Raw genomic sequence first — 20,231 nt, 5'->3', positions numbered from 1 at the left:
GAGCCCGAAGATTGGAAGGAGGACTGGGCTTCCTGTTTTCAGGTCTTTCCTTTTTTTTTTCTGGTGTAGGAATCCCAGGAGAGCCTGAAACTTCTCCTGAGGATGAGTAGAGGGAAAGGACTGGTTTGCAAGGATGCTATGATCGTGGGTAGTATAAAACAAGCCATATAATTCCTTTCATTTTTCATGGCCTCCTACTTGTCCATCTCTCCAAACAACTAAATGAAAATGCTGTCACCTCTCAGATCATCAGCTTTGTGGAGGTGTTCAGGCCCCAGGAAAACTGGGTTGGATGTTAAAGGACTGCAGGTCAAAGGCAATTTGACAGAGTGCAGTGGTTAATGAGGGTTGCCTGTGGGTAATTACAAGAAGTTTGGATGCAGGGTGGGGACATGGGAGAGAACGTTTTCATTTTTCCAATATATAAAAAAGGTTATGTGGTTTAAAAACAAAACTATAGAAAGGTTTGCCTCTGTCTTGTCCTACCTCCCCTGCAAGGTGACTATATTTCTTAGGTCCGTGTTTTTCCTGTTTCTTTCTAAAAACAAAGATCAATACATAAAAATATATGTGTGTATGGGGTTTTTCGTTTTTTGTTTCTTTAAAGATTTTATTTATTTGACAGAGATCACAAGTAGGCAGAGAGGCAGGCAGAGAGAGGGGCGGGCGGGGTAGGGGGCAAGCAGGCTCCCTCCTGAGCAGAGAGCCCGAAGTGGGACTCAATCCCAGGATCCTGGGATCATGACCTGAGCCGAAGGCAGAGGCTTTAACCCACTGAGCCACCCAGGCGCCCCAATATATGTGTATATTTTATGTATATAAGTGTGGACACACCGGTGTTTGTATATGCTTACGTCTGTTGATGTCTACAGAAGATACCCTTTCTTCCTTGCACAAAGGAGGCATATTTAATACCAGCTTTTCAAGTGAACGCTGTCCTAGGAGCCATTCCACGCCAGTTCATAGACTGTCCTCTTCCTTTCCTCTGGGGCAGCAGAGCACAGGGCACTTTCATAAGGGGTGGTCTATGAGTGGGTCCCTGCCCTGCACGTCCGTTACCAGCCTTGGTCTGTGAGTGAGCTGCGGACAGAGCTGGCATTCTGACCATGCCGTGTTTCCTCCCCAGAAAGGAACGAGTGGGGCTGTGCTGCTGGCCAGCTCCTCGCCCTTAAATCTGCTGTCTGCATCCTACAAGTCTGGCAGCCCGAAACTGCCCGGAGCCATGAACTCCAACTCCCTGGGGATCATCTCCCAGTTTCCCCTCCACGTGCTCTCCTTCAGCGCCGAGTCCTCTGCCAAAGCAGGGGTTTCCAAGGATGCCATCGTCACGGGTCCTGCCCCTGGGACATTCCACCACGGCCTCAACCATAGTAAGTGCTGCTTTCCTCTCTCCTCATGCTGGAGGGACAGAAGGTTCCCCAGTGGCTGTGCCGTGATGAACTGATGAGTTCTGTTGTCATGTGCTGGGTTCCTGTGTTTGTCTGGTGTGCGACCATGGGCAGCGTTCCTGGGAAACATGCCGAGCAACCCCCCGCCCTTGGTGTTCTCACCCAGAACTGGTCCAGTAGGTTGTCTGGGCTCTCGACCACCGAAGCAGCTTTTCTGTTCCTGTCTTCAATGTGTGTGTTTTGTTCTTTTCTCCCCTCCTGTTTTCTCTCAGGTCTCCTGGCTGGCTTGCACTCCAGCCCACCCCGTGCAGCGCCTCTCCCACACGCTGCCGTGTCTACCCACATCCCGCAGACTCTGCCAGGTAATTGCCAGGTGATCCGAGTGCCATGCACCCTGTACGCCATTGTGCTCCCCACCCATTAGATGCCTTGTCCGCTGCCAGGGAGTTCATGTCTTCAGCTTGTTGTTACTGTGTTGTCCTGGTTTGTCCTTCAAGGCTGTGGCTCTTTGGGTACTCACTGACTTAGGCTTCCACTTTGAGATTTCCTCTCGTCTCCCACTTCAAACTGCTACTGGGTCCCCCTTACCCGCTGTGATCACAGGGGAGGTTGTAATGTCCTGTGTTCGAGGCAGGGGAATTCCCTTAACTAAAGTTGGTAGTCACATCAGTGCTAATATCCAAGGGCTAATTGGGGCACAGAAAGGCCTTTACGTTTAAACTGCTGCACCTTTCATGTGCTGTCAGCTAAGCTTTAAGTGAAAGGGAGGCCCAACAGCAGCAAGGCGACAGGGGCTCGGTCTTAGGAGGGACCCTAACCTGTGATGCTACCATATGTGCCAGAGAGGAGGATCTTCCAGTTAAGTTCAGGGTGAAGGTAGATGTTAGGGAACACAACAGGACCCGGGACAGCATTCTTTTTCTTCTCCTGCTTCTCATCTCTGTAGATGGGTAGATTTCAGAAAGGGGTAGGGTATTGCTGTGAGAAGGCAGCACAGATGCCCAGCTGGCACCTTCACAGTAAGTGATGGGCCTTGCCCTGTGCTGGAACATGATTCTTAAAGACACCTAATGGGATGCTGGTGGGAAGCCTCCCAGGATCTTGGTTCTGGCCTACTGCTCTTCTTACTACTCTAGACCTGCTCCAGAGAGGACCAGGGAGGCTGCGTCAGTCACGGCACAGCCATTCTTCAGGAAGCTGAGCCTGGGTAGCCCTGGTGCACAGGTGCCGGGCTGGGAGTGAGACAGGGAGCTTGCCTGGCTAGACATGCCTGTGGCCGACACCTCCCAAGTCTGTGTCTGTCTCCAGATTTGCTGTGGGTCTCTGGCCCCTGGGTCCCGAGGCTGATGCATTCCTGGCGAGCGCCAGAAGCTGTCTGGGCGTAAGAATGGATTGACAATTGTCAACATGAAAATTTTGCTGCTTTAGAGGAAGGAACCAAGGTGCTAAGCCTGTATGAACAGTGACTCCATTTTCCTCCAGAGAAGCTGTAGCTCAGTGAACTTAACTCTGCAAACTGGTGGCTGCTGTAGTAGCTAAGAGGATAACATGGGGGGGGGGTGGTCACAGAGCCACCTGGGTGAGAGTGTGTGGTTTGAAAGATGGCACTGCCTCCGCTTGATTTCGGGCATGTCACGCTTTCAAACAGAAACAAAATAATTGAAGAGCCATTGGAAACATGACTGTTGGCCTGTGGTATTTTCAACAGTCAAAGGAAAGCACTTTCTTAGACTATCTCTGTCTCCTTTAGCCCTTCTTCACGTTGGAGGATTATACCGAGTGGTTGTAAATGAAAAGCTGCCTGCTTATTTCAGCTGTGTGATGGTGTCTGCTTTGCTTTCTTTCCCATGCAGACTCAGAATGCTAGCGCCTTTGAACTTGTCTTTGTAGGGCCTGAGGGGTTTGCTGGTGAGAGCGCTCATTGCTGCTTGGGCGGAGTCCTGCGCTCCAGGGGGTGGCGGCGGTGGCGGGGAATGCGAGCAGCTCCCGCACAGAGCTCAGGGTGCCGTGCACACTGCGAGCCACTGCAAGTGACTGTGCCCTCCATCTCTGCCGCGGGATTTTGGGTTCATTGGAGCCTTAGAACACAACAACATTCGGGGGCTTTTGCTATTTGAGTGAGCTCCTTGAGGTTTTGTTCTTGCCACCCTTTTAAGGGAATCAGAGATCCTGAAAGACTTGTGTTTTTTTGCTTACTCTTTTCCAGACGCTTCTCAGCTTCATGGAAAGGGGCCCGGTGTACCACGGAAATTATGACCTCTTCAGAGGAGAGGCCCAGCTCACTTATGTCTGGGCGGAAGTTGAACAAGTAGGTCTCAGAAACTGGATAATCACTATGCTCGTTCTGCCGATTGGTTTTCTTCTGGAGAAGGTGTGAGTGCTAAGTGGAGCGTCTCTTGGCACTGTGATGTGCCTTCTGTTAGGGGAGCAGCCCTGGGCTTCTCCGGAGGCACTGACTGGCCTGGTGCTCCGGGCTCCGTGGCTCTGTCGTGGACAATCGTTGGAGGGGCAGCTCTGGGCTAGGGTGCGCGCTGGGTCATGTACGATGCTCTGGTGTCAGGGCGGAGCAGTTGGCACACACGCTTTAAATCCGCCTGACCCCTGGCATTTGGTCAGAGTAGCTCCTGGTGCCCTAGGGGTCCGGGACTCCTGACTACAGCGGGATCCCTGAATGGTCATGGTGTCCATCCCATCCTCAGGCTGTGTGCTCAACAGGACAAAAACCCAGGCTAATACGCAGCTGGGAGACTTACCTTGTTTTTTTAGAAAAATACTCAGAACAACGCGTGCTCATCATGGTGGGGGCCGGCTTCTCTGCTGAACATGACAATGAAGCTCTTTGAGAGAAAAGACCTTTGTAGATTCAACCGTTGTGACAGGATTTTTAAAGACGCTTATTTTGGTCCAGATTTCGTCATTACCATTAACGCATTGGATAGAACGGGACTGCTTTTCGCATGTCGTATTATAGTCAGACATAATTCCAGTGCCTTTTTGGTGGAGCAGAATTAGACACACGTCCATTCAGCCCTCTGAGTGGATCTCAGATGAAGACTTTTTTAAAAGAGATGTCTGTATTTAAGACATAGCCAGTTTGAGTTTTTTACAGTTGCACATCATAATCTGTGCCGTCCTGACTCGAAGGTCATCTGGGCCCCCAAATCCCAGGTCCCAATACAGCCAGGGCCCCCATTTTGTTTTTTCAAAGTTCATACAGGTGGACTGCAGAGCCCCAAAGCCCTTCAGCTCTCGGAGGGCCAAGGATATGAGGGGTTCCAAGTCTCAAGACATTCCAGTTTGTTTTATTTAGAAACCGTTCTCAGGCAGAGCTGCAGGAACAGACCTTTGTGAAGCGTCTGCCATGTAGAAACAGGCCTCGCCGTCCCGGAGCGCTCCCGGCAGCAGGGCTGTGTGTTGACCTAAGGGTGGCGCACCCATGAGCTTGGCGAGTGCGTCGGAGACGGACTAGGACCGCGACCCCGGAGCGCACTCAGCCGGTGGCTGCTTCACAAGGACGGGGAGGGCATCTGCCTGTCCTGTGAAGTATGTGCCACAAGGGTGTCTGAACGGACTGCTTCGGCTAAGTGATCGCAGATACGGAGAGTTCGCCGCCGCCTCAGAATGTGCGCCTGTGTGGAGACACAGGCCGCTCTCTTGGTTCCTGCCTTCCAGGGTACAGTGCTCAGTAACTCCCAGTTCATGCAGAGGTTTGCCTGGTTGCCAGCGGAGCAACACCTCTGTCAGCTGTCCGGCTAGGCCTCTGCTGTTTGGTTCCCCCCCCCCCCGCCCTTTTTTTTTTTTTTTTTAAATAACGTAAGAACCAACATGTTTCACATCTGGCTAGAGTGGATTCCTTCCCTTCATTATACCTATTTTTTGCAACTTGGGTTTCCAGTTTGTTTACAGAATAGTCTTAGGTAGTAGCAAAAGAGCCAAAGAAGAGATTTGTATTGCTGAGCTCAGCCGCGCAGAGGCCGCCCGCGAACACTGAGCAGTGGGAACTCTCCAGGCTTCTCCACCCGGAACACCCGAGGTCCCTTCCCTGCAGCGCTCCCTCCTCCCCGTGTACCATTGAGTGTGCAGCTGGAGCAGAGTACCCTCATTTTTAGGAATCTAGTGATGCCTCTTGCCTCAGGGAAACGTTTCTTTGATGGGGAGTTTATGAGATTTCTTTTTCTTGTTTATGCTTTATTTGTGGTAATGAAAGAGTGAATGACTTTCACAGCCATGGCCGGGCAGACCGGCAGGCAGAGCAGGCTCCGGGGCCGGGGGCTGCGGGGCTGCCCTCGGTGCGGCCAGCTGCTCCTGAGGTGTGAGAGGGGCTGTGGCTTTTGTGCGGCGCGACTTTGTTGGTGTGGGGGTTGGTGTGGAAATTGTTAATCTTGTATAAAGCAACTCAATAAATTGTTTCAAGGTTTCCAGAACATTGTTTCTCATTCTCTTTACCTTTTTTGCAACTAATTCTCCTTCCCCTAGGAGCTGGTAGAGGTGGAATATCCATTTTGGCCAAAAGCCAAGAGGGAGCAAGGGAAATAATAAGCCTCACGTGCAAAAGAAGAAGACACACTATGGAGTTAGAATGAAGCCACCAGGTTTTTATTTTCGCACTATAAATAGAGTTCCCTAGTCCCATTTTCTTACATAATACATGAGATAACAGAGAACCTAAAATTCTTTTGGTGAAAAATCAAGTGTATAGTTAGTATACCTAAATGCCAGTGAGCTGGTAGGAAGACTTGTAAGGCACTGAAACTAAGGCTAACAGCAACGCAGTTCTTTATGAAAATAACTTCAGAACCACAACACCTTATCTGATGGTACATTTTCCTGGGACAGTCTGGCTGACAGTTTACCTTCACTCGAGTGCTGAAGGCCAGGCATTGTTCTGGCTTCTTTGCAGCTTTTCTGGCCTAGAACCTGGATCTCTCTCACCAGGAGGCCTCTGACAGAAAGTCTGCTGTCAGCCAGAACCCAGAGGGGGCATTCGAATGCAGGTCAATACCCCAGAGGGGCCCAGTCCTTTGATGTAGGGAAAGGTGTCAGGGAGGGAGGCCTTTTTGCCCGAGAGTCCCCCTACCTGGGGTGTGAAAGCCGGTCCTCGGGAGTGGGCTTGTCTGTTGCAGTCGTCATGGGTCATGTGCTTCAGTAGTTTTTCGGATTGCTTCCAGATGTCACACGAGGAGACTACTGATGGAAGTGTGTAGGAAAAGGGACAGAAGAGGGGCATCGTGGTTGTCTGATCGTCAGAGGATGAAGTGGTCCCTCCCCCAGGTTGAGTGACAGCGAGGGCTTGGGGGATGTGCTCAGCTCTGCACAGGTCAGCAGCCTGCACAGGGCCAGGGAGAAGACGCGGTGGCACGGGGTAGGCTTCTGAGAAGACGGAGGGCCAGGCTGTGCCTACTTCTGCCCAGACACCAGGACCGCCAGCTCCTGGATGGACATATCCTTGTTGACGTAGCGGTCGTACTGAGCCGGGGTCAGCCTTCCTTTCTGCAGGGCCTCTTCGATGGAGAACTTCCTGCCGGACTTCCTGTCGTGGATCACGGAGGACTCGCCGGTAGGACCCTTCACTGATATTTCCTCCCAGTCACACTCCTGGCTCCGGAGTTTGACAAACATGTTCCAGTCGATGAGACCGGCCCGGTGGGCTTCCTCCGGGGACAGCTCCCGGCCCGTGTCGGGGTCGATGACCACAATGGAGCGCCGCAGGTGGTTCTCCCTCTGCTCCCTCTTGACGGCCACGGAGCCCAGGCGCTTCTGCAGCTCATCGATCGCGAGGTCTTTGTCTTTGGAGAGCCTCTTGAGGTCATCCAGTTCTCTCTCCAGGGACCACAGTCTGGAGTCCAGGTTCGTCCCAGAGTCCGCCGTCGTCCTGTTTCTCAGGTCTCGTGTTTCTGTTGACGCCCTTTCAATTTCTGACTGGAGCCGCCGGGTCTCGAGCTGCAGGCTCTGCCGCTCCAGCTGCAGCCTGTGGTTCTCTTCCCTCAGGAAGTCCAGCTCCTCGGAGGACTTGGAGTTGTAGAACTCCAGCTCCGACAGCTTGGCTTCCAGCCGGCCCACCTCCGCGTCCAGGTCCCTCTTGCTCCGGCTCTCCTCCTCCAGGCTGCTCTTGAGCTTCCGGATCTCTTGCTCCGTGTCGCCCTTGTCCACCTGGATGCTTTCGGAGACCACCACCTTCTCCCTGACCTCCATCTGCTCCAGGTTCACGAGCTGCTGCTTCAGGGTCTCCAGCTCGCGCTCCAGGACCTGCCGCCGGTGCCGCTCTTCCTGCAGCTGGAGCTGGAGCAGGGAGTGTTCCCTGGCCTGCTGGGGGTCCTGCTGCAGCACCACCTTCTGCTGGAGGGTCACCTTCCCCCGGGCCTCCCCCTCCTCCCCCTCCAGGTCGGCCAGCCGCTGCGTCAGGCGCTGCACCTCCAGCTCGGCCTCCCTGCGCGCCTGCCTCTCACGTTCCAGCTCCTCCAGCTGCCGTTCGAGCTCCGCGCGCCTGCGCTGCAGCCGCCGCAGCTCCCCGCGGAGGTTGTCGATCTGGCGCAGCTCCACGTCGATGCTCTCGGTGAAGGCGTTCACCTCCGCGCGCAGGCTGGGCTCCTCCTCGTACCTGACCACCTCCTGCTGGACCACCTTCTCCCTCACCTGGGACAGCTCCTCCTCCTTCTGCCTGACCTTCTCCTCCTGGGAGGCCCTCTCCCTTTCCAGATCCACCTGTTTCTTCTGTTCCTCGGAGAGCCTGGCGCGCAAGGACTGCACTTCCTCTTTGGTCTGGGGGTCTTCCTGGAACTGGAGGATCTCCTGGACCACCTCCTTGGTCTGCACCTGGGGTTTGGTGTCCTTCAGGGACTGGATCTCCTGCTTCAGCTGGTAGATTTCCAAATCACACCTCTCAATGAGTCTGGTCTTGTCCACAATCTCCTCCCGGAGCCTCCGAAGCTCCTTCTCCATCTCAGGGTCGGTCTTGTACTTGATGACTTCCTTCGTCACCTCCTTGACCTCGACCTGGGGGCCCCGCCTCCGGAGCGCCTCCAGCTCGCTCTGGTAGCTCTTCAGCTGCTCCTCGGCCGCCCGGTACTTGCGCTCCTGCTCCACGAGCTCCAGGCGGAGGTCGGCCACTTCCCGCTCTGCCTCGGGGTCCGGCCGGACGATTTCCCGCACCTTCTCCTGCACCAGCACTCGGGCGTTTTCCTCCTCCAAGGCCCAAATCTTGCGGAGCAGCTCTGTCTTCTCCCTCTGGTTGGCGCGAGCCTTGGCCTCCTCGTCCTCATACTGGCGTTTGAGGTCGCTGACCTCCCTCTCGGTCGCCACATCCTTTTCCACCTTGAGCACCTCCTTCACGGTGATCTTGCCCTCCGCCATGGCCCGCTCCTTCTCCAGCCGCTTGAGCTTGTCCTGGAGGAAGGCCAGTTCCTCCTCGCGCTCCTCCCGGAGCTTGCCCTCCCGCCGCTGGGCCTCCCGCAGCTGCCGGTACTCCGCCTCCAGCTGGGGGTCGCTCTGCAGCTTCACCACCTCCTTCTCGGCGACCTGCTCCTGCGCCCGGTTCCTCTCCTCGGCCAGGGCGGCGACGCGCTGCCGCAGGAGGGCCACCTCGGCTTCCCGGGTGCCTTTCTGCCGCCGCAGCTCCTCCAGCTCCTCCCTCAGCCGCAGGACCTCGTCCGCCTGGGCTCGGTCCGGCTCGACGCGCAGCACCTCCTTGACCACGTACTCCTGCCCCCCGGCCCCCGTCTCCTGCTCCAGCGCGCGCAGCCGCCGCCGCAGCGCCTCCAGCTCCGCCTGCAGCTGCTGGTTCTTGTGCTGCTCCTCGCCCAGGCTCCGCCGCGTCTGCTGGAGGCTCTCCTCCAGGGCGGGGTCCGGCACCTTCTTCAGCACTTCCCTCCTCACCACGGCTTCCTGGGGGCTCCGCTGCTTCAGAGTCTGGATTTCTTCCTGAGCGCTCCTGACCTCCTCCTCCAGCTGCTGCCGCCGCTCCATCTCCTCATCCAGCTGCTTTTGAACCTTCCACGTCTCGTCCGCTGTGGAGCCCGGCGCGCGCCCTGGCGGGCCCTCACGGCCCGCTCCCACCTGCGGCTGCTGAGGAGAAGACAGTGCGTGGTTACGGCCAGACGCCCTGCCCGGCCCGTTCCCGCCCGTCCGAGCGCACCTCGGCCACCTATGATGTACAGGTCAGCTGGGGGTCCCGTGACCCCCCACGGCTCCCTCGGTGCCGAGGTCCCTGGAGTTCTAGGGTTACTTTTGAAAATGGTAAAAACAAGTGGTTTTTTTTTTTTTAAGTGATAAAGTACTTTTCAGCCAAAGAGCAGGAAGTGAAACTACAGCCTGCTACCTGCCTCCGGTGGTGTTCCCAGAGGCTGTGGGGCGTCTTGGAGACGTGCATCTGTCCCGCACCGATGGCTGTCGCCTGTTCGGCACTTGACAGTAGGCACAGCGAATTCCACAGTGGCGCTACTTCATTTTCCACTGTGCGGCCGGCCAGACGCGGGCTCCTGAAAATAAGCGACCTGCTCCTGGGCACTCAGCACATGTTTGGTGGATGGCACATTTGTCACATTCATGTCAGCAGAGGCATTGGCCGGGGCCAGTACTTGGCCTCGTGCTATCCAGCCATGTTAGCAAGGGACACTGCCACCAGCTCACAAACTGTTTCTTGGAAACAGAATGAGCCTTATTTCTCACCTGCTGGCATAGTGTTGAGCAAAATGCCTTACTAAGAGGGGCGCCTGGGTGGCTTAGTGGGATGAACAGCCGACTTTTAATTTCGGCGTAGGTGGTGTTCTCGGGGTCGTGGGATGGAGCTTCGAGCTGTGTGAGGAGTCTGCTTGGGATTCTCTCTCCCCCTCTCCTCTGCCCTTCTCCTTTCTCTTTCTTGCTCTAAAATGAAATCTTAAAAGAAAAAAACATCTAAGAAGATCCATTACCTGTCTCAGGAGACTCAGAGCAAACTCCAGATTCTGCAGCCTCTGTCTGTTGATGGCGTTAACTTCTGTGAACTTGGCAGCAAGAGCCGCTTCCTACAGGAGAGAGTCAGCAAACAGGAGTCAACAGGCTAAGCCAGAGTGAGCTGAACAGTGTTTGCAAAGTCTGAAATTTGGGGACAGTGGGTGGCTTCTGGCCTCTTGCTACCTGGAGCTGGACTGCAGTCAGAGCTGGTGGAAAAACTGGATTTAGAGGGAGAAGCCTAAGTCCCCGCCTCTGTGCCCTAATGTTCTCGTGTGTAGGAGGAGTATCAGCCCTCCGTGCGTGTGTACTTAGGAGGGGTAAAGTGGGAGCCTCCCAAATGCACGGCTCTGGCCCAGATGCCTCCAGCAGCCTTTCCGGGTAGATCAGCGTTCCAGCCCGAGAACAAGTTCATTATCTTTTCTCACTGAGCATGTTAGCTCCCAGGAGGGCTTCTCAGGCCCGTCTCCCTATTGGGTGTCCGTCTCCCTATTGGGTGTCCGTCTCCCAGGCGCCGGCAGCCCGCAGAGCTCACCTCTTCCCTCACTTTGGCAGCAGGGGACTGGAGCCTGGCTCTCTTGCTCACATGGCTGCTTCTTCCACTCTCCAGATCAAGAAGGGACCTTAGCTTCTCTGCTTCTAACTCGTAGTCCTGGGTGAGAGAGAGATGGGGCAGGGGGGCAAGGGCAGCGGAGTCCGAACCGTTGTGCCCCTTGCAGCAGCCGGCAGAGGGCTGCACAGCTGCACCGCTGGCCCGGAGGTCGTGAGAACCATCGATCCACCAGCAGCACCGAGCTGTGTCCCTGAACAACCTAGGACACAACCAAAAGTGCCCGCGCTTGCCCCTCGCGACCCCCTCAGCGGTCCCTCCGTCCCCGCGCGTGGTGCTCTGCTGCGGCGCCTCCTGATCCTCCTCCCCTGTCAGTGTGATGACTCTAATCCAGCAGGTGGGGGAAGGAGAACGCACCTGGCTGCTTCTCTGCTGTCTGCCATTTCGGAGATTTCTAGTTTCTCTTTTGCTTTTGTAAATAATGCCGTTAGAGTGATTTTGTTGATCTTCCATTGTTGTTTGGTAATTTTTCCCTTGAGGATAAATTCTCCCTGTGTACTGCTCTGAGCAGTAGAAATCCCTTTTCTGGTAGTGTCTGATGCCCCCCCTGTTGTCCTCAAGGTCGTGCCAGTTGACAGGAGGCCCGCCGGGCCTGGCCTGGGGCGTCACTGTGCAGCGCACGTGGCGGGAAGAGGCTCACCTTGACAGCTTGCTGGTACTGCTTAGAGTGCGCGCAGACTGTGTGGACTTCCTCCTCCCTTCTTGCTATCTCATCTAGCAGGTTCTGTAAAACAACAGAGACTTTAAACATTAAATTGGAAAAGAAAAAAAAAAAACCAAAAAAACAACCCAGCTTGACAGAGGAGCTGGATTCCTTAAATCCGACATTCTTCCTCTGTAGCACAAAGTGTAATGAATGGCTTCCTTGTGGACAGTTGTTTGTCACAGAAGGCAGTTCTCCAGCCCTATGAAGAAGGGCCAGAAGGAGAATGGTGTTTGCCTGGAAACCAGTGTTTATTGAGTGCTTGGAAACGTCAGGCACTGTTCTCCTACCTTGCTTGGATTATCTCATTTAATCTTCCAGCCGCCCTGTGAGGGAAGCACCATCACCCTCTCCAGTGGAGGAGGACACCAAGGCACAGGGAGGTTCAGTGACTTGCCCATGGGGACACAGCTCTTAGGAGTAGAACGTGGCTTTGAATCTAGGCTGTTGGGGTCCCATGTCCCTTGTCCCTGAGTCCAAGATTGCTGCCTTCCAAGGAACCAGGACTCTGAACTCTGGACACGGACGGGACCTTTCACCACAAGTGCTCCCCTTACAGAACTATGACCGTTTGCTCAGTCAGCCACCCTGCTCGGACGGTCCACGCCGGGCCAGGCCCCGTGCTGGGCACCGAGGAAGGAGTGAGACTGCTCTCGTTTTCATAGTTAGGTTCTGGGGCCAGGCAGGGCCAAGGTCCCTTGAGGACACAGCTCTGCCAGGCGTTTGCCCTCCTCCTATTGGGGCAGGCAGCAGCCACTGCCTGGGTCCCCTCAGAGCACCCCGTGCCACTACAGGCCTATGAACATAGAGGCAGCTGCCCTACCTTCTGATTCTTCAGCTTGGTCTCCATCTGGCTGAGGCTGTCGGTCTCCTGGGGCTCATAGCTGGGGATGTGGGACAAGAACTGGAGCACGTGGTCGCAGCCGCTGCGGTAGTCCTCATACGCGGCCTTGGCGCTCTGCAGGCTCTGGGCCCTATTGAGACAAAGCCCGTCAGGCCTCTGCCACCGTCAGCAGGTGCTGCCTATACTTTCTCAAAGAAGTTCTCTCCACTCATTGTTTACAAGCAGGAGGGATCAAGTATAATCCAACAAAACCTAGACACTCCCCAAAAAGAGGGTGGTTAATGAAATTACGGAACGTTAACTTGGAATACACTGCGGCCTCTGTCAAGGACAGGTAGGTCCAGGCGTACTGACCGGCAGAGACGCCCGTGGGGGATTATAGGACCTCAGTAACCCACAAGTCCAAGGAGAAACCCCAGGAGACGCTAGGAAACCTGAACTTACTATAAATAAAAACATTAACATTTGTGGGACGCAGCAAAAGCCATGCTTATAGGGAAATACGCAATGTTCAGTGCTTTTATTGGAAAAGGAGGAAGCGCTCAACAATGGAGAAAAAATAAAGCAAGTTAAAGCTAATACCAGCAGGAAATGGTTAAGAACAGATGCCACTGGAAGAGGAGACCAAACAGGAGAGAAAAGGACTGAAACCGAAGCTAGTTCCTTGAAATGGTCGGTGAATTGACGAGCCTCCCCACGGTCAGGAAGGTCAGGAAGGAAAAAGAATATGTAAACGAGAAAAGGTAAAACATCGGGAATGAGGGAGGGGACATCCCCTCAGGTCCTGGAAGCAGTGAAATAATGTTATGAGGGACAATTTTATGTTCGTTGATTCACCCACTTGAGGAGATGGACCGATGCCTTGAAAGACACAAGCTCTCGGGCCTGCTCCAAGGATGGGATGACCCCTTGCTACCTAGGAACGAGGTTGAGTCTGTGAAAACCTCACGCACCGCTAACAAATGACTCTCAGGCCTGCACGGCTTCTCCACTGGTGAATTCCACCAAGCATTAAGTAAGCAGGAGAGTCTTCGGGAGAGGAGAAGAGGAGCAGAGGAGATCCCGCTTACTGGCGCCTGACCCCAACAAAGCGGAGAGGAAAAAGCAGGACGCGGTGTGTGTGGTCATCCGTGTTCCAGACCTGCCCCAGCTCCTCGGCGTTCTTGGAAGGGGACACAAAGTGGTAGCCATGCTTCCCTTGAACAGGGGCTGGTCGTTGTAATCGCCTTGAGTGTTTTAGTTTGTACACGGGTTACTGATTTTCTCAAAAAGAAACTCTAGAAAACAAGCAGCCTTCAGCAGCCTCAGTGCAGACCAGCTGAGCGGGGGCTGCGGCCTGCCCACGGCTCCTCACCTGAGCTCAGCTTGCTGGCGGAGGTTGTCTGATCGCTGGCCCAGCTTGTGCACCTCGGCCTCCTGACGCTCCAGGTCCGGGCAGTGCTCCTGGAAGCGGCTGGCCAGGGAGCTGGAGCACTGCTTGGCCGCCTGCAGGTCCCGCTCCACCTCAGCGAGGAGAGCCTTCTGGGCCTGCAGCTCGGAGGCCAGGGTCTGCCGGGGCAGAGAGGCAGATGGCGGGTGCTGTGGCCAGCGCTCCCAGGGCCGGGGCGGCGCTGCCCCAACTGCTGGGGGCCGTCTGCCTCGGCAGATAGGTAAGCCTGGGTGTGGGAAGGGACGGGGGCTTTGCCTCTGCGTTTCTCCTTAAACCTGGTGGTGGTTTGTGCAATGCTGCGTTTCGTCACAACACAATCCGGAAAGCCTGACCTCTAAAAACCCTGCATCCGGCAGGGCGTGCCCTGCGACATCGCAGCGGGACCAGCATGACCGGCTGCTCTCCCTCCAGTTGTGAGGCCTCGGGCCTGAGGTGAGGATCCCCACAGGAGAACGGGTGTGTGAACGAGGGGCCTCCCGAGGGCTGGAGTGCCCACGGGCGACAGGCAGGCAGACACGCCGAGCAGCCCAGGGGCCAGATCTGCTCGTCCGGGGACACTGGAAATCTGGGCGGTTGACGTGGATACTTTTAAATCCAGGCTCCTGATTTCCACAAGCCCCACGAGCAGCTGGGACGCGTGCCATGGGCCTCCATTTGCAACTTTGGACCTGGCACCCTGCAGCCTTTCCGAACCTGCAGACTTGCTGCCCCCGCACTCAGGGCCTCCGTCCCCATCTGTTCGGAGGCAGGGGGTCGGGGAGCACGTGGGGAGAAAGGCTCGCGAGACCCCGGGTCCCCAGACTTACCGCCAGCTCCTGCCTCTTGCTGTCCAGGGCGCAGCCACTCTCAGGTACTGTGTCGTCCTGGGTCAGCTGCTTCTCGTAGGTGGCCAGCGCCTCCCAGCCCTGCTGCAGACTCTTCTCCAGGCGGTTGGCCACATCCACTCTGGGGACACGGGTCAGGAGTGAGGGGTGCCCGCCTGGCCCCATAACCCCACCCGACCTCCCCACTGCCCGCCTGCCACCCACTTCTCCTGGGCCAAGTCCAGCAGCTGCACTAGGCGCTCATATTTGCGGTTGGTGTCCTCCACCCGGGTCTTCAGCAAAGGGGCGGTGCCGCTGCCCGGGAGGGCCTGCACGAATTCCTCGCACTCAGCTGTGCTGCGCGCCTTCTCGGGCTCGATCCGCCGCAGCTCGTTGGTGATGTTCTGTGGGGACCAAAGCCCCTGGAGTTGGCCACGGTCCGGCAGCCTCCTACCCTCTAGGGGCTTTGCGGGACAGAGGAAGCTGCTGGGGAAGCCTGGGCCCTCCCTGGGGAGCCAGCCCCCAATGAGCGTCCCCCAGAATTCTGGCACGGTGGAGTGACGGAAATTAACAGGTAATTATCGAGCAACTGCTCTTCCATGGACATGATGTGAATGATCTCCGTCTTGGGGGGCCCCCCCATGAGGTGGGCACCTTTCCTCTCCCCATTCACAGGTGACTGTAACTCCTACTAGCTCAGGAAAGGATGTGACAGGGTTTGGCCACGACCCGCCCCTGTGCCTGTCCTCCTCTGGCCTTGAATGCTTCTAACCACACTGAGGCCCGGGCTTGAAGAGCAGGTCTGCAGTCAAGCAGCCAGCAAGCAGCTCTAATTTTGAAGCTGCGGTCGCCATGCATGGTAGCCTCCCACTTGACGGGTTACTGGGGTCATCCGTACTGCCATGAGCCGGCAGGTGACAAGCCATGTGGAGGCAGCAAGAGCCTCGCTTGCCCTTTCTCCTGGGGCTGTCTTAGGGGTTCTGGGGCTCAGGCACCTCCTCAGTCATCAGCCTAGAACAGCACCCCTCACTGCCATCACTCAGGACTTCTAGTTACACGGGACAGGTGGTCCCTGTCCAGCACCAAGACCCCCATGAGGAGACCAGCCTGGTGGTACCTTAAGGTCCTTGGCCCGTTCGGCGCTGTCCTGCACAGCCCGGCCCTGCTCCAGTGGCGGCCGTAGGATTGCTGTGATAGCCTTCTCCTGCCGGTCTAGATCTCTGGCCACCTTGTCCAAGCCAGCCAGCAGATGCCGCCCCTGAAGATCAGAGGCATCTGCCAGAAGGAAATCAGAGTCAGGTGGCAGTGGGGAGCCAGAGGGGGGCCATGAGGCACAGGGAGACGACCTAGGCCAGCTGCGATCTCTGGGGGCTAGCCCAGCCTCCCCCACCCCTGTCCTGCCTGTCTCCTGCCATCCCATCTGCAGCACAGACCTGGTGTCCCTTTCCTCCTCCCTGTCCACCCAGAGCCCTGGACCGTGGCCCCAGCACCCACCTCCAGGATTCTCTGCCTTCAGCACCTCATGCCGCTGCTGGAGTGTGCTCCTGCTCCTGGCTGCCTTCTGCCGCACACTCCGGTACTGGCTGCCCAAGCTGTGAGTGCAAAAACCGGCTGGGGTCCAGGGCCAGTGCACCCATGGGGCCCCAGACCGCGGCCTGCCAAATGGCCCAGGGGAGTCCCCAGGCTCATCAAAATGCTTTGAGAAGTCAAAACCTGGTACACGTGGCAAGTTTGCTATAATGCTATTCTTTCTTTACTTCTGGGTTCAGGTAGGCCCTTCCTTCTCTTCTTCATAACCAGTTTTACTACCTAAAATTCTTTGTTCCTTTGTCTTTCCCACCAAGATGTTACTCCTGAGGTAGCAGTACACAGCAGGTGCTCAATAAACACTTGCTGAATGAATACATGATGGCATTCCTTGAATCACTCACTGAACAAAGGAGTTGCTGGGTACTTACTTTGCACCAGGTACTGAATCAACAAGGCCCTGGAGACAGTACATCTCAAAAGAGCGCCTCCCGGCCATGTGACTGACACGCACAGCATTCTAATAGCAGTTACATGCGGCGGGAGAAGGTGCTTGAGCAAGGGTGGAGGGTGAGTGGACAGTCAGGGGAGGCGTCACAGGAGAGGTGACCATGGAGCTGTCTTAATTCAAGAGGCCTGAGCCAACCAGGCCTGGAGTAAGCATCCAGAGGGAATGGCATATGCAAAGGCCCAGAGGTAGGTGTCCAAGCAGAGGGAAGAGCCTATACAAAGCCCCAGAAGCACTTGAAGAGCAAGTGCTGACTGTGCCTGCAGCCTGATACTGACATTTGGCAAGTCAACTGCCAGTGGGGTCTGGTCCTGTCCCACTTGAGCCCCCAAAGGGGTGCAGGTATAGGGTGTCAGTTGCCTCCTGAAGCTGGGTCAGGATGCCCAGGGCTGTGAATAGGGCCCAAGGGGCCCAGCGGGTGGGGCCAGCCCTTGCCGGCTCCGTCCTTTGCCCCATACCTGTCCGCCAGAGCCAGGGCCTCGGGGTCAGTCGGGGGGATCACGAAGCAGATGGCGGGGGCAGTCAGCTTATTCCCTGCGCTGTCCGTGAGGTCCCAGCTCTCCCCATTGTTGCTCTGCAGGGTGTAGCTGTAGCCCCGTGAGATCAGGCCCTGGCAGGGGCAGGCTGGTCAGAGGGCACGGAGAGACCTGCCCTGGCCAGTGACCAGGAGCCCAATCGCCATCACACCCCAGCCTCCCAAGCCTTAGCCCCTCTCGCTGACCCTCCCCAAGACATTTCGCTATAGAGTGTAGGGAGGGTCCAGCTGCAAGCAGACGTGTGGGATCTGATGTCTCAACACCCACTTGGATTTCCCTTTGAGGAGCTGCCCCGGCCCTCACCAGCACCTGACTGCTCAGGGTGAGCATGTGACTCAGGCCTGGCCAATGCGAATGGCATCTGGAGCCACAGTGACTGGTTTAGGCAGGACACAGGACTCAGCTGGTAGAACAGAAGGTCAGGGCAGCTGGTGGGACACTGCGGGGGGGGGGGCAGCAGAGAGTGACCCCCAACTGCAGGGATGGACAGAGGTTCCCTAAAAACATTGTGTGAGGCCCTATATCCAGCTTTGTCACTCCTAAGACTCTTCAATGTCCTGAAAGGGGCAGATCTGGGCCCGGCCTGTCTGTGGCACCCGGGGCACCTGGGTGACAACTCACCTGGTCACCCTCAAAGTCACAGAGCGCCTCCACGGGGATGGGCTTGAGCGGGGTCTCCCGGCGGTACTTGAGGGGCACAACCTGCTGGCCTCGCTTCTGCAGGCCCCGCACCACACGCTCGTACTTGTCCAGAGCCTTCTCCTGGTCCTGGATGCGGCAGGGGGAGGGCCCAGGTGAGACCACCCACTCCCCCAGGTGGGAGCTGCAGGGAGGGGTGCGGAGAGGCCCTGGCTGGGCCCGTCACTCACGTCCAGCTCCCGCAGCAGCAACTCAATCTGGTACTGGTCCTTGAAGTCGGGGTTGTACTTCTGGTTCAGGTCCGAGTCCACCTTGTGCAACAGGTCCTGGGCATCCTTCACGTCTTTGTGGAACTAGGGGAGACCAGATGGTCCTATCACGGACAGGAAACCACCAGGACTGGGCCGATCCTGGCTGCGGCTTCAAGCCCACCCCCGGCCAGGGCCGGGCAACCCCAGTCACTCTGAATCCACAGGCTCACACCCCCAACCCTCCCTGGCTGGCTTCTGGCGGCCTCGTGGGCCAGGTGCCTTCCCGCCAATCCACAAGAGGCAACCTTTAGGACATTTTAAGTGTTCATACATATGTACTGTTAAAGCTTTCTTTCCTATTTCATTCCTCTCTCTGAGCTAGGGACACCCTGACTTCATGCCACACTTTTCAAAGTCTTGATACACAGAACACAGCCTCCCATTTCGTTCTCGAAATTTCTCTTGGCCGTTCTTTAGTCCATCAACTCTGGAATCCCTCAGCTCTCTCCTGGGCTGTAACAGTGAATGGGACCCTGAGGCCCCTGTGAAGCTCATAGACCAGCGGGGTCCAGACACTGAACCAGCAGTTACACGAGTGTCACCTGAGTTCGAGTCCCCAGTCCTAAAGATCAGGTGACCAGCCCTTGTTAAAAATACACATTCCTGGGGCGCCTGGGTGGCTCAGTGGGTTAAAGCCTCTGCCTTCAGCTCAGGTCATGGTCTCAGGGTCCTGGGATCGAGCCCTGCATCGGGCTCTCTGCTCAGTGGGGAGTCTGCTTCCTCCTCTCTCTCTCTCTCTCTCTCTCTCTCTGCCTGCCTCTCTGCCTGCTTGTGATCTCTGTCAGAATGAATAAATAAAATCTTAAAAAAAAAAAAAAATACACATTCCTGTGGAAACCAGCTAGTATCCACCAATGAAGAATGGATAAACACAATGTGGTCTGTCTATACAACGGACTAGGATTCGGCCACAAAAGGGAATGATTCATGCCATGCCTCGAAAACATCAGGGTCAAGTGAAAGCAGCCAGACACCAAAGGCCACATAACCTGTGAGTCCCCCTTCATAAAACGTAGAGTAGGAAAATTCATAGAGACAGAAAGATAGGTTAGAGGTTACCAGGGGTTGGGGGTAGGAGGAGGGAGAGAGTAGGGAGTAATTGTTTCATGCGTACAGAGTTCTTGTTCGGGATGATGGAAAAGTTCTGTAAACCTTCCCAAGGTTAAGACTGAACAACACTGTGAATGTAATGAATGACAGTGCATCATGCTCATAAAAATGGCTAAAATGGTAAATATCCTATTCTATATGTTTTACCAAAATGAAAACCCCACACTCCTTCCTGGGCCCCACACTGACCCGTGTAATCAGATTCTCCAGCCCTGGCCTCCAAGGAAGACAGACAAGGGCCTGGCAAGCTCAGGGGCACAGCCATGTATGCCATCAAAAGCACGGGCACGGGGAGGCTTGGGACGGCAGCCCTGTGAGGCCCCTGGAGGAGGCCATGAGGGGTTTCCGTCAGTGATCCTCTGGGGTTGACGGGTACCTGGTGGTAGTCTTCCATGTACTTCAGGTGACTCTCCTCACAGATGAGCAGGTTCAGGTACTCCTTCCAGTCTGCATGCACGGCCTCCATGTGTGCCTGCCAAGAGAAGGGGGCAGGGAACAGGTCACTGCTTGGCAGGTGTGTGGGATGCCCAAGGAGGAATGGCAAGATTCTGGAGCAGAGAATGATGGGGGAGGGGGCACCTGGCATCTTCCTGAAAGTGGCCCCTCAGAGGCAGCCAGCCTCTTTCCAGGCATGGGAAGGAGAAAAAGAACATGTTGAGGAGCCAAGCAGGATTGCCATGTACAGGTACTTGGGTTGTGCACTGCACAAGGGACAAGCAGGGGCTCCATCTCCCCAAAGGGATGTTTTTTAAAAATTCACACAAAGGCATCCCTCCCCTCCCCAAATTCATGTCCACCCAGAACTCAGAATGTGACTTTATTTGGAAACAGGATCCTTGCACATATAATTAAGGATCTCAAGAGGAAATCATTCTAGATTTAGCGTGGGCCCTAAGGT

General features: G+C 55.8%; 2 protein-coding genes across 5 annotated transcripts in view; one reads left to right on the top strand and one right to left on the bottom strand.

The window, feature by feature from the left end:
* UBN1 (ubinuclein 1) overlaps positions 1–4,834 on the top strand; it is a 38,410-nt gene extending 33,576 nt beyond the window's left edge. For 2 of the 4 annotated variants that reach the window (XM_032843774.1, XM_032843776.1), the window contains exons 16-18: positions 1,127–1,370; positions 1,661–1,750; positions 3,595–4,834. In XM_032843774.1, the coding sequence (XP_032699665.1) occupies positions 1,127–1,370; positions 1,661–1,750; positions 3,595–3,644 (384 nt within the window). In that variant the 3' untranslated portion in view covers positions 3,645–4,834. The remainder of the gene's footprint in view (positions 1–1,126; positions 1,371–1,660; positions 1,751–3,594) is intronic. The other 2 variants (XM_032843775.1, XM_032843777.1) reach the window with 1 other exon arrangement.
* Positions 4,835–6,396: 1,562 nt separating this feature from the next.
* PPL (periplakin) overlaps positions 6,397–20,231 on the bottom strand; it is a 44,861-nt gene continuing 31,026 nt past the window's right edge. The window contains exons 9-22 of the mRNA XM_032843773.1: positions 19,710–19,805; positions 18,143–18,265; positions 17,895–18,041; positions 17,196–17,347; positions 16,197–16,294; positions 15,820–15,977; positions 14,928–15,106; positions 14,706–14,844; positions 13,825–14,018; positions 12,450–12,600; positions 11,564–11,647; positions 10,849–10,965; positions 10,295–10,387; positions 6,397–9,449 (exon numbers count right to left, since the gene is read on the bottom strand). Of these exons, the coding sequence (XP_032699664.1) occupies positions 6,786–9,449; positions 10,295–10,387; positions 10,849–10,965; positions 11,564–11,647; positions 12,450–12,600; positions 13,825–14,018; positions 14,706–14,844; positions 14,928–15,106; positions 15,820–15,977; positions 16,197–16,294; positions 17,196–17,347; positions 17,895–18,041; positions 18,143–18,265; positions 19,710–19,805 (4,395 nt within the window). The 3' untranslated portion in view covers positions 6,397–6,785. The remainder of the gene's footprint in view (positions 9,450–10,294; positions 10,388–10,848; positions 10,966–11,563; positions 11,648–12,449; positions 12,601–13,824; positions 14,019–14,705; positions 14,845–14,927; positions 15,107–15,819; positions 15,978–16,196; positions 16,295–17,195; positions 17,348–17,894; positions 18,042–18,142; positions 18,266–19,709; positions 19,806–20,231) is intronic.

This window comes from Lontra canadensis, unplaced genomic scaffold, assembly GCF_010015895.1.
Source record: "Lontra canadensis isolate GAN:19392208 unplaced genomic scaffold, GSC_riverotter_1.0 scaffold143, whole genome shotgun sequence".
In the NCBI taxonomy this organism is placed as follows: domain Eukaryota; kingdom Metazoa; phylum Chordata; class Mammalia; order Carnivora; family Mustelidae; genus Lontra; species Lontra canadensis.
This window is presented reverse-complemented; position numbering and strand designations above follow the sequence as displayed.